The sequence below is a fragment of the Anastrepha obliqua genome, chromosome 1, assembly GCF_027943255.1.
Source record: "Anastrepha obliqua isolate idAnaObli1 chromosome 1, idAnaObli1_1.0, whole genome shotgun sequence".
In the NCBI taxonomy this organism is placed as follows: Eukaryota; Metazoa; Arthropoda; class Insecta; order Diptera; family Tephritidae; genus Anastrepha; species Anastrepha obliqua.
In genome coordinates, this window is record NC_072892.1 from 100,396,707 (window position 1) to 100,414,558 (window position 17,852).

The 17,852-nt window shown below is 35.8% G+C and overlaps 1 protein-coding gene across 1 annotated transcript in view; it reads left to right on the plus strand.

The window, feature by feature from the left end:
- Nucleotides 1–17,615, plus strand: part of LOC129253286 (uncharacterized) — a 66,848-nt gene extending 49,233 nt beyond the window's left edge. The window contains 3 exon segments of the mRNA XM_054891592.1: nt 6,360–6,745; nt 10,648–10,825; nt 16,422–17,615. Of these exon segments, the coding sequence (XP_054747567.1) occupies nt 6,360–6,745; nt 10,648–10,825; nt 16,422–17,283 (1,426 nt within the window). The 3' untranslated portion in view covers nt 17,284–17,615.
- Nucleotides 17,616–17,852: the final 237 nt, after the last annotated feature.

Here is a 17,852-nt window from a genome sequence, read left to right on the forward strand (position 1 = left end):
TACCAACTTTTCCTTTCAATCGGAATTTGGCTTCTTTTGTTCATGTTTGGTAAAAGAGTCGCCATGGATTTAGTTGGGGAAAAATGTAAGGCTCCATGCAGAGAAGAAGCAATAAAGTTCTGAGAGATAACTATAATATTTACTTGTCAGCCTATCACTTCTTCTTCGCATGCTGGCCTACTGAGCAATGGGTCGTATGCGCACTTCCAACGCAATAGATTGCAATAGAATAAGAGTAAGCCAAAATTCGTTGCAAATGGAGGGACCTACAATTTTAAGCTACACCATACCAACTCATTATTTTCCTGGAAGAATGTGCTTAGCCGTATCTGCGATACATTTTTGTTTTACTTCCCTACTTTACAAAAATGTGGAAGAATTTCTCCTGCTTAAATATCTTCTATAAGTTGGAAATGAATATGAAAGAACCCAGATGTTCTTCCTAGATGTTCGATTTCGATAAATTATTTCGCCTCAATGAGGGCTTATCCTTCAGTCTATGAAGGGGTCTGTGCAAAGGGTAGTATTCGAGAAAATTTCGGCCGCCAAGGCTGGAGTCATCTGTGTAAATAGCTACACTACCAAATGGATGCGATAATTGGTGCACCACTCTTTCTTAGTGCCCACTGTTTGGAACGTGTGTATTAAAATTGTTTTCATGAATAGAGGTTATGGTATGTATATACAAATAAAACAGAGTTTCGTCACGTATGGCACCAAGATATGGCATCAGAGATATTTCGGTCAATTGTATGGCACCAACTACCGCCGTCTGATGACCTGAAATTCTAGAGGTAAAGAATTATATATATTTGGCTCCAAAAATGTAAATTTAGGTTGAATAAGTATGAATTAAAAGCACCACAATATGCGTGACACAACTTAACCCTCTAAGCTGTCTGGTTCAAATAACTACACGTAGCTTGGAGTTCGAACCAAGTGAGAAGTTCATAAAGAAACTTAAATGGGCACACTTCCAACATAGCAAGAAGCAACTGCTAGTTTGATTATGACAACTTTTCTGGGTATCTTTGTTGCTATTGTAAGAGAAAGCTTGTCTAAGTAATTTAGTAACTAATATGCTTATTTTCGTTTTCATAATCTTAGACGCTAGAATGCCACAGTAGAGATAAGTCTTCCTGGAGCTTAGTGTAACACAGAGATTAAGTACACAAACTTTGTTCCAGTCCAGATTGTTTTTTATAATATACGGAGAGTTTCAAAAAGTTTCACGTTTGTTCGGTTATCTTGCCTACCAGAGTTTATTACGCAGTCTTACGATATTTTTTTGTTGAAGCAGCCGACTGTAGCCACATTTATTTTGATATTCACAAACTGCGTGCAATAAATTATGTGCGTTTCGGTTAAGGTGGCGTCTGAAAAATGATCAACCGAACACTATCTTTATGAATGGTTTGTTGGTTTGTTAAAGTGGTGCTTCATCCAGAATCTAACTAGCGCTTCCACATAATTTTGTTGCTACATCCACGCTACCAACTGGTTTAATTGTTAATTACAGCGTGACTATATCCAGTCTGTGCAGTTTAAAAACCTTATTGGGTTGTTGACGTCTAAGCCAGACATTTTTTCGAGACTTTCGAACAGAGGTTTGCCAAGTGTTGACTTTTTCTCCTTCCCTATGGAAAATCATTTCCTTTTCCTCTGGTTGTTTACATCTTTGTAGTTTGTTCTGTGTATGTTTGTGATAGAGTTATAACTTATACTTTTTGGATATAATAGTGGTTTTCACTGGAGTATTTTGTCTGCTAAGGATAAGGCTTTACAGCCTTAATTAACCTATCCGACTGCTATTCAAAGGAAAAGTAATATGCCCATCATCTTAGTAGGCATTTCATTCAAACCTGGTTACCCAAATGCCTGCTAACTCTGAATTTACAAAGTTTGCAGTTCTTACATAATCTTGGTACCTTAGCTTCCCAGATAAATAGGAACACGACGCCTGTCTTCGATTTAGTAGAGAAAGAAAACAATAAGGCTTTTAAGGAAAATATTTTTTAAAAAATTCGATATTACTATTATTTTAAATGAATATCCAATTTTAAATCTCGGTGACTGGGAAGTAGAATACATTATTGCAATTATTGGTGGCAGAATTAGGAATCTTACTCTAGCCCTCAAGCAGTGCAATGGTGTTGTCTAAGCATGGTTGCATTTGAGAATTTCTTTTGATTTTTTATTCTTTCGCTGAGTGCTTTCATTCACATTTACACTGCATTCAACCAATCAATTGTACTGTATATAGAAGAAAATTTAAGCAGTTGCCCTTTGCCAAATGAAATAGAAAACTCGTCAAAATTTACCCATATATCAAATGCTAATTTCACTAGTCAGACAGATGCCAAAAAGCTTGAAGCATATTATTGTATTAGCATATATGAAAATATATATATTACATGCATACATATGGATGTATGTATGTATGCTCAACTTATTTTCACAAAAACACCATTATGTATGTATGTAAACTTATTCATACGTATGCATGTGTATGAGCATATATCAACTAAATCAAATTTCGTTCACCGCAAGCAGCTGGTTCTAGTCAGAGTGGATGAAGGGCATGCATATAAATACAAGTACAAGTATAGTAAATGACACGAGGGCTTTGTTAGCTGAATTGAAATTTCAAGTTTGCCAGCATATGCATATGTGTACATATGTAAGTGAAGCGTAATAACAACAACAAGTGAAGTGTAAAGAGTGAAGTGAACGGAAGGAGAATACGTCAACTCGAAATGACAAAAATATAACCAAACGCAACTGTCGCACTTGCAACATGTGTCACATGCGCACGAGTGTATTGCGCGCCAAAAGCAAACTTAACAAAATATTATATTTGCGTTTATGATTTTGTTTCGTTTGACTTTTTTCTGTTGAATTCTAAGCATTCAAGCGGAAAGCGTTTGTGCGTGACTACCATTCGGGAGCGCACGAGTTCGAAACTTGCGGCGGGGATAACTCAATCAACTAATAACAAAAAGCTGTTCCTAATAGCAGTCGCCCCTCCACTGGCCGCCGATCGTATCTTTGCCATGAAAAAGCATCTCATAAAAAGCATCTGCGGTGTAAAACTGTAGGTCCCTCCGTTTTGTGGAAAAACGTCATGCCATACACCCTAAATTGGAGCGGAAGCTCGGCCAAATACCCAACATACGTTATATATCTACTCACACATATGTACACATATATTTTGCATTCAATCAACAGAAATCAGAAAAAATTCAAATACGGTTTAGCTATAAACAAACAAAAACAAAAAACAGAAGCTTGTAGAGTGAAATTGAAGAGATTCTTCTAACGTAAATCACAAATCACGCAACCGCAAGCGACGAGGGAGGAGGCAGAAAAAAGTTCAAACAAACTGAACAGACATATGCCGGAGTCTAGAGTGAAATCATTCATAAATAAAAATGCTCAAATGTACATACCCAGTAGAGCTAGAGGTGAGATATTCCTTAGTGGGAAATACAGGGTCTTTCTATTTGGAGTTTAATTCTTATATTCTTATTTTGAATGGGACTTCTTTACTCGTTTATTATTTTATATATTGAAGTGTTTAGCAATTTATGTATGAAAAATTACATTTTCCAAATTCCAAATCTTCCGCGCATACCTGCGTACAAACACAAGTATTGATTCTCTTGTGAAATTTTTAATGATATTTAGGTACCCTATCTTTGACTACCTTTGAGCTGATCCCAACAATTCTGAAGGTTTGTAATCGGACAATACTGATCGCGCACTTTATTTCTCACATGAATTTTATTTAAAATAAATGGTTTTGTTGGCGATGTGGCATGTTGAAAAGCATTATTGAAACCAGCAATGAAAAAGTTGTTATCATATATCGAAATCGCAATCCACGACGTCAATTGCTCGCATTTCTAATTGCATTTTAGAAGAAAAATGCCCATCATGAAATGGCATCATTAGATTACAATGTAATTTAAACCGCCAGAAGGATTGTGCACTGGTGTGTGTATAACTTCTAGCAACGGCTGAATGGTGCTATCCACATGAGCCGAAACCTAAAAAACAGAAAACCTCGTCAAAGTCGGTCAAAAGGGAAAGTCATGTTTTTTTTTTTTTGGGTGGGTGAGGAGGTTTTAAAATGCCTTCGCACTTAAACGACCGTCGTCAACTGCGTCGAATGGTGTAGCCACTAAAACAATCCCTCCTCCTCTTCTGGTAAAGTCATGTTACTCGTTTTCTTTGATTATCATGATGTTGTGCACTCGTAATTCATTCCAAATGGTTCTACGGTAAATAAAGAATGTCATTTGGAAGTTATGCAACGTTTGAGAGAGAATTTGCGTAGGAAACGGCCCAATTTGTGGAAGGAAAACTCATGGATCTTGCACCATAATAACGCACCGTCTAACGAGGCTCATATTGTGAACAATATTTGGCCAGAAACTCCGCCGTATTCACCGGATTTAGCCCCCTGTGACTTTTTCCTTTTCCAACAACTTAAATTGCCACTCCGCGGACGCCGCTTTGAGTCAATAGAGGCCATTAAAGAGAATTTGCTGAAGGAGCTGAAGAAGATCTCTCCAAACGCATTTAAAAGGCAACAAAATAAATTTTGGCAATTAAACAATTGTTTTGCGTTTTATTGAGAAATTACTGGTATTAGCCTTAGCCCTGCAGATCTACCAGAAGGAGTGTCGCATATAATGATTTCGATGGTGTGGTTGCCATTGCACCTGTTATGAGAATGGATAAGATTCTCTGAACAGATGAGATTCTCTCTCTGCTAGTCAATTGCTTTATTTTACAAAAATAAAAACATAGCATTGGTACATCATGTATCGATTGACTTTACCAAAAAAAAAGTTAATAATTGTAAAAGTTATCACTGTTTGTGTAGAGACCGTTTCTCCAGAAGTCCCTTGCGGTGATCATTACAAGTCCTTGGGGATTCATCTAAAATCAATCGGACAAGAGAAATTTGTTTTATTAAGAGATAATCTTGTGCCTGATCGAAGCTTTTTTTGTTTGCCAAAATTAAGTTACAGTGATCACAGGTTCAAAAAACATAGTTTTGAGAAATAACGCATTTAAAGTTACTTGTTCTCGAACCCTCCGGAGCGCCCGAGTGCCCTTTGTTAATTGTTGAATAACTCGAAAAGTATTTGTCGAATTCACTTCAAATGCAAAAATCCAATTTATGAAAATTCTAACTACCCATAACCCCTTTATGATTACACTCTTCTCAAGGGTATTCCACCAAACTACAATACCATAGTAGAGAATTGGCCGAACTAGCGCCCTGTAAAGAAATTGTGTAATTCTGGGTCTCAACCCCCATTTTTTCCCAATTAACGTTCCACAGGAGTACAACGCCATCAGTGCTTTTCGTGCTCTATCTTTAGTTTCTCTTTATATAAAAACAAAACAGTCATACAAAAAAATTATATGTTTATAAAGATGTTGGAAAGAACCGACAATCTTTGGCTTTAAAACTTTGACTTTATACCGACATTTTAACCATTAAATAGTCTCAATTTTTTTTTTAAATTTTGTTCAGGTTACTTCTTTTTATACGCAAGCCGGCAAATAAACCAATTTGCAAAAAAACTTAAGACCATGTCCAAAATATTGCTTGAATTCGAATCGCTCAACTGTTAAAAAGGACATCACCGAGCTGTCACCGGCGTCAAGAAAATAGAAGCTCGAACTTCAAAGATCTTGTAAAAGAGTATTCTGTGTGACATTATTTGTTAGTAATAAGCGTTGATTGCTTCTTTGGTACTCCTTTAGTATTCGTTGAGGCGCAAAGGAAGAGATCCCCCTTTACGTGAAATTATAACCCGTTCCACAAAGGTTTTGAAATGTCTTTAGTTCTGCTTCAAAGGAAACAAATTAAGCAGGCAATGATTCCAAGATGCACTCAGTGTATCACATCATACGTATGCACACATATGCATACATATTTTAAAATACTAATACATACATATGTTATGCTAAGCACAAATAGTACTGCCCCTATTTGCCTCGTTCCTCTCTCGAAAATCACAGTAAGGCACACATTCAAGCACGTCAAATCGCTTCTTCAACGCTATATCGTAATACCACTTATTTTTGTACATATATATATATATACAAGTATATTTTAGTAAACATAAAAAACAGAGCACCCGCAAGTGTTTAGCTTTTTCAATATTTTTGACCTCTCTATTTATTTTTCATGTTTTCTTGCTTTCAAAACATAATATACATATTTATCACGCTTTATGATTTAATGCAATACGAGAGACTAACTGCACGCTATTATTCTTTACTCACTCTTGATGCCATACCTCCATTTATGTATTTTGTCTCTTGGTTATCCGCAGATACTATGCGATTGTGAAACCGCTCAAGTACCCCATTAGCATGACAAAACGCGTTGTGTTCATCATGATATTGAATACGTGGATATCACCAGCTCTTCTCTCCTTCCTGCCCATATTCATCGGTTGGTATACGACAGACGAGCATAAGAATTTTGTGAAAAATCATCCAGATCGGTGTGAGTTCATCGTCAATAAGCTATATTGTGTTATCTCGAGTTCAATTTCCTTTTGGATACCCTGCACAATTATGATATTCACGTATTTGGCGATATTCCGAGAGGCGAATCGTCAGGAAAAGCAGATGATGGCGCGACATGGCAATGCAATGTTGATGCATCGACACTCGGTGGACACCCGCGGCGGTGGAGGAGCGAGCAATAATACAGGTATGAATGGTTGGTTATCGATGATATGAAATGGAATACTGAATTGAAATTGGTTTTCATGGTTGAGAAAGGTATCTAATTGGAGAGGAAACGAGAGCAAAACTTGTTTTACTTTGTGAACAGGAGTAGATTTTTATAACCACAATATAACAATGATGATGATAATAATAATGATAAAGTTAACGAAAAAGTTACAATGACAACAACAATGATAATGATAATAGCAATGACAATTATAATAATTAAGATAAAGGTAATGATAAAGCCAATGACAATTGAAACGGCTAAGACAATAACAAAGAAAAGTTAGACATTTTTAATAATAATGACAGTGACAAATGATGGCGATGATAATAGCAATGTTAGTGACACTGATATTGATAATGAGAGTGACAATAACAATGACAATGACAGTGACAATGCCCAAAGGCAAAGGGAATGACAATTGAAATTACTATGAAAATGACAAGGGCAATAATAAAACAGTTATAATAATAACGTCAGTGATAATGACTATGACAAAAACAAAGACAATGACAGTGAAAATGGCAAAGTAAATAGCAATGACAATTACATGACAGTAATTATGACAGTCGTAATAATATTTATAATAATAATAATAATAGCAGTGATAGTGGCAACACCATTTACTATGACAATGACAGATCGCATGACAAATACAAAGACAGTAGTAATGACATTGATAATGGCACGGATCAAAAAAATAGCAATAACACAGATAAATACAATGATAAGAATAATCCCAATGACAGAGACAATGACAAATACAACGATAATGACACTGAAAAAGCAATAACAATGACAATGACAAAGCAGTGAAAGTAACAATAACAATAGTGGTTGTAACAACAACAAAGGCAACGGTAATATAAAATACGATCACCATGACGAAGACAGCGGCAAAGACAACGATAATGACAATTATAACAACACTGCCATGGAACAGAGTATGGCTAGGACAAAGAGTGTGATGAGAAGAAGAATAGCTACCATGGGAATATATTATATATGCGATTTGCAAAAAGGAACCAATAACTGGTTTTCTAAATCAAAAGGAAATTCACTAAAGAGGCATATCTGATTTATTTAAAGCACACATTAGCTTTGTTCTGAAGAACTTCTTTCAATGTTAGTGACTTTTCGAAATTTAAAACGGCCATTTGTAGATTCTCGTTCATTCACAGCACTACAACGCGGGGTGCATTAAAGCTTTCTTCACAATGCCCCTCCAAAGCAGTCGATATTGAGCTCTTTCTTCATAGTTACGTAAGGGTTTTTCAAATGGCGCGGGTCGATTTTGGCGCCCTGTGGCAGCCATTTTGTTTTGGTGACATCTGTCAAATCTTTTGTTTATTATTCAGTTGTTTATGCCAAATCATCATAGCAAGTTACACGATTCAACAGCACGTTCAAATGATAAAACTTTATTATCAAAATGAGTGTTCATTAACGCAAACGTTGCGCGCATTGCACCTATTTTTCGGTAGACGTGGTGGTCCTTCCAATTTCTTATGGCCCATATTGAACCATATGGACCCAGACGACATGTGGTTCCAGCAGGGCGGCGCTACGTGCTACACAGCAAGCGCCATTTTATTCCATTTCAACATCTACCCGCCCTTATTTGAAAACCCTTTACATAGTTAACTTTGTAGCTTTAGACAAAAGTCGGTACTTGAACAAGTTAAGGTGGGCGTATTACGACTTGTTGGCGGCGTTATGCGATCCCTGACCGCAAAAGTTGAATCACCGCTACATGTGAACATAACTCCGAAATACTTAAAATGTTGCACTGCTTCAAAGCTATAAGCTGCCACATGAAAATTTTGCACCTATGAAAGCCGCCTCGACTTCAGCAAATATTTGGTTTTACTCTCGTTTACAAACAGTCCAAGATTGGTACATTATTCTAAAGCAAACTTTGTGTAATTTTGTTTAAAACTCTTAGTTTTGTATATTTTTCAACATAAAAATTTCCAACAATGTAGAGAATACACATGTGGCGGCCTCCTAGAATCCCTTTTTTTATTTTTGGCAAAACTGACGATTTAGTGATTTCAGTACATAAAACAAATGCGCCTTTGTGTGCAATATTCCACTTATATATTGTGAATTATGATTTTATATTTACATATATGATTATTATTCTATTATTATATTTTATTCTATATATTTAGTTTTCCGCTCAATTTCTCCTATTCTTTCACTTTTATTTGTTAGTTTATATTCTGTATTGGCTGAAAAGAAGGTCAAGTCGTCTGATTAATCATACCTCTGTCTATTACGAAGAAGATAAGCCTGAGTATGAAACTTAGTATATTTGTTAGGAATATCTGTATATAAAAGTAATATCAACTAAAGAGAGAAAATCAGGTTTAGGGAAATGCATCTCAAGTATCAACACTTTTTTGAAGTAACTTACCAACTACGATAAAAATATCGATTGACTACAATGGCAACAGCCGAAAATAGTGATGGTCTACACTTGGTAAATCAGCAGAAACGTAACCAGGTTTCCCTTAGGTGCATGAAAAAAAGTTGTGCTCATATTTTGGCCCTAAGGAACCAAACTCTAATCATGAAACCGGAATTGGCAATCAAAACTAAAAACGTCTGAAAAAAGACCATCTTTGGTTACGGAAGCAAATCTAATGGAGTTTTATGTGATTAAGAATACAAATTTATACAAGCCATAGTCAAGAAGCAACCGAACAGTGGGTTATACATATATCTCTGATTAAAACACATTCTTTCAGTTTTCACACTGTGGTCTCCAAATAGTTTTACTGTCAACCAACGAGCTATCGATGGATTGATAAATAAAAAATTTAAATACTTTAAAACTGTTTCAATTATTATGAAAGTATTATGTTTTGTCTAAGAAAAGTAGATACCTACACCCATTTACTTATGGACCTGGCACTAGTCGCACAATACATGGCTGCAAGTGAGAATTTGTTCCTGAAACCAAGTGCAATAAATAATAATGTTTTAAGCCCTAACCAGCTAAGTCAAGATCGAACATTTTTCTGCCAACTCAAACTTTTCTACCCCTTTTTTTACCTGAAAATGTGTGCATGTGTGCGTATTTGTACATAACAGCCACCACTGCTTCATCAAACACATAACGCGGCCAGGCTAGCGTTTCGTATTGGCCACATTTGTGCGCTCCCAGTATTTAATGGGCAAACTTTTCCTGCATATAACCAACCAAAAAGTATATATATTCCCAAGAAAATGTTATAAATATTAGAAGCGATTAGTAACGGCTATGTAAATGAACATCTCACATAAAACATTTTCGTTGGAATATACATAAATATAGCGCTATGCTAAATTCCTTCTTACATGTCGTTTACTCACCATTTATGGCATGCAGCTCACACTTTCAGCAGCATTCGACAAAGAACAATTAACACAAACTTTTCCTGACGATGGATAGGCGGTCTGGGCAGGTAAACCGCGCATACCAAATACAAAAGCAAACAGCTGGTTTTCAGCTCAGCTAACCAAGCAAGCAAAACGAACGTTGCCAAGAGTACAGCTGGTGGATGGTTGAGTTGAGCTGAGTTGAGTCGAGTCTCAATGTGTTTTTCGAAACTTTTTCGCCGCTACCAGTTAACTCAGAAGAATTTTGTAAAATCCTTTGGCAAACTTTATTTCTTTCCCATCGATTATTTGAGCTTAGCTGAGCTTTGCGCTCATAAATTTGTTGCAAATTATTGTCAGATTTGAAGTTTTTCATTCTCGTAAAGGTGAACAATCGACAATATTTTTTTTATTACCATTTTTCATTTGTTTTTTGTTTTTTTGTTTTTTATTTTTTTCTTTATTTTATTGTTCATTTTTCTCATTAACTGATTTGCTATGTATTGCCGCAGGTGAAGCGCTCAGCGGTTCCGGCTCATCGAAAACTTTAACACTACACGAAGTTGAACAGGATCATACACCGACAAAGGATAAACATTTAATCAAAATGAAACGAGAACACAAGGCTGCAAGAACTTTAGGTATAATTATGGGCACATTCATACTCTGCTGGCTGCCATTCTTTCTTTGGTGAGTATGACTAATTGCAGATGTACTTATGCAACTGCGTACATAGTAACTTATAAATGTATGAATATACTCTTATACGTAAAACCACATGGCAAATGCTGCATTCAACTCATTGGGAAGATTTACATGCGAGGTTGAAGTGAAAAAGTTCACTCAGATTAAATTTGATACGAGCAAATTTTGATTTGGCAAAGAACCTAATTGGATTAAGCACACATAGCTACGTGCATTTCAGTGCTTATACACAAATGTTTGTATGTATGTGAATGTTTGTGTTCTTGAAAATTGGCGCATAAGTAATTTAGCTGGTATAGTGAAATTCTATCTCATACAATATTATAAATTAGTTTGCTTATATTTCACAAAAGTTTGAGCTGAACTAAATTGCAAGAAAAAAATTTATTTTCTTTTAGTATATTTTCCATATTTTTATAGCAAGATTTTCTATTAAACTTAACCTTGCCGTATAAATTTTACTGCTTTGCTCTTTTCACAAATTTATCAAGTCAAATTATAGATTCCTCTGCAAAACTTTTCGTGCTTCATTTTTCATATACTTTGATGCAAGTTACTTTCACTATTTTTCTTCTTTTCTCTTTACTTCCGATCCAACCGCCTTTTCACCCCCTTTTCCTCTCTATTGCTTTGTAATCCAATGTAATGTTCTCTTAAGCTAGGGCAAAGCAATTTAGCGAAATATAAATTCTGGTTTGCTTTGCAAAATACTCATAAAGCTTTTCACTAAAAACAAACAATAAAAAAGCTCTTAATTTTTTATGGGCAATATTTTCATATTCATCTCAGTTATGGGCAGACTAAAAATTTACTTAGCGAAAAATGCTAATAAGGGAAATGAGTTTAATAATTGGGCACATCTTACATCGAATTTTCGTTTGTAAATTCTTGATATTTAAGCTAATACCAAAACATGTTTGCTTGTTTGTTCTTATACTGAATTATTATTATTATTTATTGGATTTGCCAAAAATACTTATATCTAAATACAAACAAAGAGTGCCAGCTATCAGGGACTGCGGATTATTATTTCAAAAGTGGTGAAGTAATATGAAATACATTCTTTGAAACTCAGTTATAGTTTAAAATTTTTTTCCAAGAGCATCATACGCCATCACATCCAAAATAAATTTTCTTAAATACGCAGGACCATTTCATCAGTTTTTCTTTTACGCTGTGTAAAAACTGCATGACGATATCTATTACCAGTAACTCATTAGATGAAAATGTGTTTTCACATTTACTTAGGGAGGCATAGTAAACTGAAAACATTGAAGCAGCTCTTCTCTGCATTTTGGTTTTACGGATTACAGATAATGAACGATTTCCTTACCAACCTTTAATTTGTAATAATTTTATAATTATTTTCAATCGCTAAAACCGTTAATTTGTGCTTGAAGATATTTGGCCAAGGGATGCCAATACTAGCGAATTTTTTATTTTCATCTCGAGATTTCGAGATTTTTTTCACCTAAAACTGTTAATTTATGCTCGAATACTTTTGGTAGTAGGGATGCCAATATTAGCGAATATTTTCATCTTGATCCTGAAATTTTATTAAACATAATATGAAAAAAAAAACATTTAAAATTTAAAATAAACTGAAATAAAAAAGTTCATATTTATATTTTTCCCTTTCAAAAAATGAGATAAGTATGTACTTGCATTTATTTATTTATTTAAACCAAAAACTCGTTCATGCCGTATGCTTTGTGAGGTTACAACCATGGTTCTTAAAATGGTAATGTTGCCCACTCAGAATTTTTAGCAGGTCAAAAAGAAGTGTTAGGTGTTAAACAGGAGAGATGATTAACGATTTTTTACGGCCGGAAGTGGATGGTATAGATCTGGACATCACACAAGCAACGGAACCTTTGATCTTTTACAGGAAAAGTTTCCGGACCGTGTTATCTCTCGAAGAGGTGATCACAATTGGCCACCGAGATCTTGTGATTTCACACTTTGTGACTTTTTTCTTTAGAGCCACGTGAAAGAGAAGGTATACGCCAACGGCTCAAGACCTCAAAGATAAAATTCGTGAGGCTATCTAGGACATAGGGCAGCCACTTTGCAATTCGGTTATGAAACATTTCATGAAAAGGATATTGTCCTGCGAGCGTGGTCGTGGTGGTCATTTGGCTGATGTTATTTTCCACTATTAACGACATACCTTCCTCTTTATAATGAAATAAACATCCGATCATTTATATTAAAAAATAGCATTTTTCTTTGAATATCAAAATAACACCTCTGTTTGGAAAACCCTTTAGAATAACACAATCTTAACACTTTTAAGCTTATTGTAACAATATATACATATGTATGCAAATGCATATAGTGAAACTAACCACTTATAAACTATTTTTTTAGCTTGACTTGTAAAAAAATTGTGACCAACAAATCCTTACTGTGTTTTACTGAATTTATTAGTAAACATTATTAAAGCAGTTTTCAATTCAAATAAAAAATAATTTATTTATAACAAAATTAAAAAAAGTTTCTCAGAAGTTGAAAAATTTTTTTGTAATAAATTTTTGTAAGTTGCTAATATTTAGTTCTTTCAATTCAACCTTCAGGATTTTTCGGGATCTCGAAATTATCTTGTATTAATTATATATGTGTGTGGATTAGAAACCATAAATACATTGGTCACGGTATCATCATCCCTAACACATACACCTTTTCAAATTTGTCAAAATATCCCAACTGACGGACCAGACGTTAAGAAAATTCGAAATACAAGTTTATTACTCGAAAGTGATATTATCGCCTTCAAAGTACTCCTCGTCAACGCACTAATGCCAGCGCTTGATCAAACTTGATCGAAACATTTCTAGAAATCTATTATCGGCATAGCCATCAGAGCCGTCTACGATTTTTTCAATACTTCCTTTCGGCTGTTTCTGCTATTAAAACACGTTTCCCGTATTGGTTTTTTGACTCGATCAAACAGAAAACAATCGCAGGAAGCCACATCATATGAATTCGATGATACTGTTGGATGGTATTCTTTTTATTCTTAGTCACAAATTCACGGATAATGATGGCACTATGCGACGCTGATTCATCACGGGGCGTTTTCCCACGATGTGTTTTTCCACAAAATCTTTCTTTTTTGACGAAACGCCTCATAACGCCCAATAGTATTTATTAACAGAAAATTCGCGTTGTGCAATACCGTTGTAATATTATACATTAATCCATAAAAACTGTAAGTATGGGTTTCGTTTTTGACGGAAAGCGACGTGTTTGTTAGGTCTTGGTTCACTCAAAACTATCCACTCACTCGCTCGATGTCTCGATTGCATGTCGTACTCATAAACCTGCGACTCGTCGCCAGTAAGGATGCGTTTGTGCGTTGTATGATTATTGGGTCGGATTTAGCCTTAGAAATCATGTCTTTGGCAATATCAACGCGGTCCCTTTTTCGCATGAAATTCAGGTTCTGACCAACTTTGCACCAACACGGCGAAGCCGAAATCATTAACTTCAATATCTTATTTGAATCCATTCCAATGTTTAAGCTCTCTTCCAGCTCTCTAATGGATAATTTGTGGCAATCGATCAACTTTTCGTTCACCATATCCATGTTTCAGTTTCATGTTTTCATCAGTTTTCGATGACAACGGTCTGCTACTATGTTCGTCATCCTCGATGGGCTCACGATCTCTTCTGAAACGTTCATGTCATCCATTTCTTTTAGAGTGTCATTGCTGAAACCGTTTCCCAACATTTCTAAAATTTTTACGCCATCGAATCCATTTCTAATTGAAATCCTTTTCAGAACTGTCAAAAATCGAAATCATGTGCAAAGGTAGACTTACTCAAACGGCGTAATTTTTACAAATGTCAAGCAATGACGATAAACATGGAATAGGAATGTTAATCACATATGTGTCAACCTATCAAAGAAAAATATAACTTAAATCAGTTAACTTAGGGCGTCAGCTGGCATTTGTTCCCGGAACTTTTTGATCAAGGTAAAATGTCGTGCAATGTAACGCCAAAGTGGCATGAATGAAGAAATAGAGCAACATGTGTGCTCAATCTTCACAAGAAAAATTGCAAGCAAACTAATCCAAATTTCACCAAAAAAATTAAAGAAAGCATAGCCGAAATCCTGAACGAAAGCTTCTCAAGTTTCATAGCCGGCTTCGCAATGATTTCGAGGCATCTACTTTGCCAGGAAAATTGAAAAACATACATTTGTATTACATTTTGTCCAAATTGGGTTGATAAGTAACTAAAATTCAATATTGCTCATAGTTTTCTACTCAATTTTTTTTTGGTTTTATTTAGTGGATCGTTCACAACTACACTCATTCCTAACAGAAAGTTTTTGAAATTTCAATCTAGTCTATCTGTCAATGAGTGGACTCATTTTTGTCTATGACTGACGCCGAGCGATCTTTGCGCTATGGACGTTTTATGCCGATTCTGTATGCGAGAGCAGTATGAAGAGGGCTCGGATGGGTCTGCAATTTTGAGATATTTTTCGCTGCTATTTTTAACTCCGGCATCTGTCATCGGTATTTGAACATTTCTATTAGTGGATTGTACCCCTTTTAGGAATAATGTTAGTAGAACATGAAATGTTGTTCTAAAATCAAGCTAAGTTTAATTACTTTTTTTTCTTTTTTAATAATAAATAGTTCCATATAACAAAAAATATCAGTCTTTATGGGAAAACATTAGCATACACTAAGCACTCCAGTGCGTAAAATTTACGTAGCGTTAGTATTAGTTGAGTACAAAAAGTGACAGTATTTTAGGTTTGCGTCACTTCACTTAATTATTTTTCGTTACTGTATAGTTCTCCTTTCGAATAGCACCAACAAAAATCCGTTAATCAATACCCACGTGAATGTTCGGCCACGGAAAATTTTATCCTAGTTTTTATTTTTTGTACTCCCCACGTGCTCCCCTGCCCTAAGCTGCGTCTTAGTGATTAAATTCCCTGAATATAACAATTTGAGAATCTGCAAAAAAAAAACACATTCAATTAAAAAAAATTACAAGTGGCACAAAGCCGAATTCTTTAATTTCTTAAACATTTTCGAAAAACGCTGCTGGCCCTGGTTAAGCCGATCAAAAGCAGCTCTTTACTGCGGTCACTTGAGTAAACAGTTTCTGATAAAGCAAGAAAATCTTAAGGAGCATGTGAAAAAAGCAAATAAAGCACCAACAATTTATCTTTTTGCAATTTTCTCAACTTTCATTCCATTTCACTGAATAAAAAAGTTATACAATTCCGCTTTTAGTTAAAAAGAGAGTTAAAGGGATAGGAGCATGAAATAAGAAGCAACTGTTAACTTTTTGCAATTTTATTAACATTCCGCGGTGCTGAAAGCAAAGTTAAGTATAAGAAATGGAGAATAGCCAAAGAATTGCCGAAATAAGATGGAAGTCGAATGGAAAGTAAGGCAAAAAGTTTAAGTAGAGATAAACGAAGTGCATTATTTACTTCAAAGAGACTTAATGCACATATACATACATACAACGTTTATTCTTTAAGCGAAAATTTTCCATCAGAGTTAACATTCCACTATATTTTTCTTTTTCTTCCTCATTTTCCACTTAGGTACACCATCACCACACTGTGTGATTCCGTTGCGCCCGATATTGTCGTCGCCATACTCTTCTGGATCGGCTACTTCAACTCCACACTGAATCCGCTTATATACGCTTACTTCAATCGCGATTTTCGGGAAGCTTTCCGCAACACCCTGCAATGTCTCTTCTGCAATTGGTGGAGGGATCGTGGTTTGCCACTCGACATCGACATACGACGCTCCAGTCTGCGCTATGATACGCGCGCCAAAAGCGTCTATTCCGAGAATTATTTGAGTGTCAGCCAACCGCCTAGGCGCACCAGTCAGTTGGTCGAGAGTTTATAATATAGTCGGGATGATTCGCTGTTGTCGGTGACGCGCACTCCGCCACAGCGGTCGACGTCAATGCAATTGCTGCCAACTCAACAGTCGCTGCTGATGACTGATACGACGCCAACACGACCGACTGCCAGTGGCATGCATCAGTTGGCACCACTCCCCCTGCCGACGTACGTTGGCAAACGTTTGCTCGATGTCAAGCCGAATGCGGGGCAGGATTTTAATGGTGCTGACGCCAAGGGTGGGAGGAGCGCGCATGCAAATGATAATATTGGTGCTGGTGGTGGTGGTGGTGATGATGATGACGAGCCGCAGCAGATACAAATCGAAATACCGTTGGCGTATGTTAAGAAATGGAATAAAAGCAATAAAAGCACAACACCAACAACAACAACAACACCTGTTGCTACAACAATAACAACAACAACTATAACTGCAACCGCAGTCAATGGTGCAGGCACTGCCACTGTGACTACGACTGCAACGACTACAATAACAACAACAGTAACAACGCCCAAGGGCACGGAAATGCAAGCACACACACACGTTTAGATCAAAAGAAGAAGAAATGAAAAAACACATATTGGGCATGGGAAGGATGTTTGTAAAAAATATGAAATAAAAAAACACACACACACACAAGATATATGATAATAAGATAAAAGTGTTGAGATTAGAGAAAAGTAGAAAATAATGAAATTGATAGTAAAATTGGCAACTAACTGCATAGAAAACAAAAATTACTTAATTATTATACATATAAGCATGCATGTGTATGAACTCAAATCGTTTATCTTCGAAGAGCGGCAATCAAACATACTACTGCGAAATCCGCACAAGCTGAGAAGCGCTTCCTTTAACTGTACATCTGTTTGTATGTATAAGAAAACTTGGGTGAAATAAAGTAAATGCAACACAAATTTGCTGCTTTCATATTTGAATGACTCGCCGAAGCATAGAAGTTTGTATTTATGTTGCGCGAACAACCTTCACAGTTGTAGGAAGAGCCTACATGAGAAGCAAGCATCGAAAATGTGTGAGCTTATGAACAGAACTTTTTACGAGCGATATACCGATCACTTTTCGTTAATATTGTTTGGTGTTTGGTCGGGGGTTTTTTG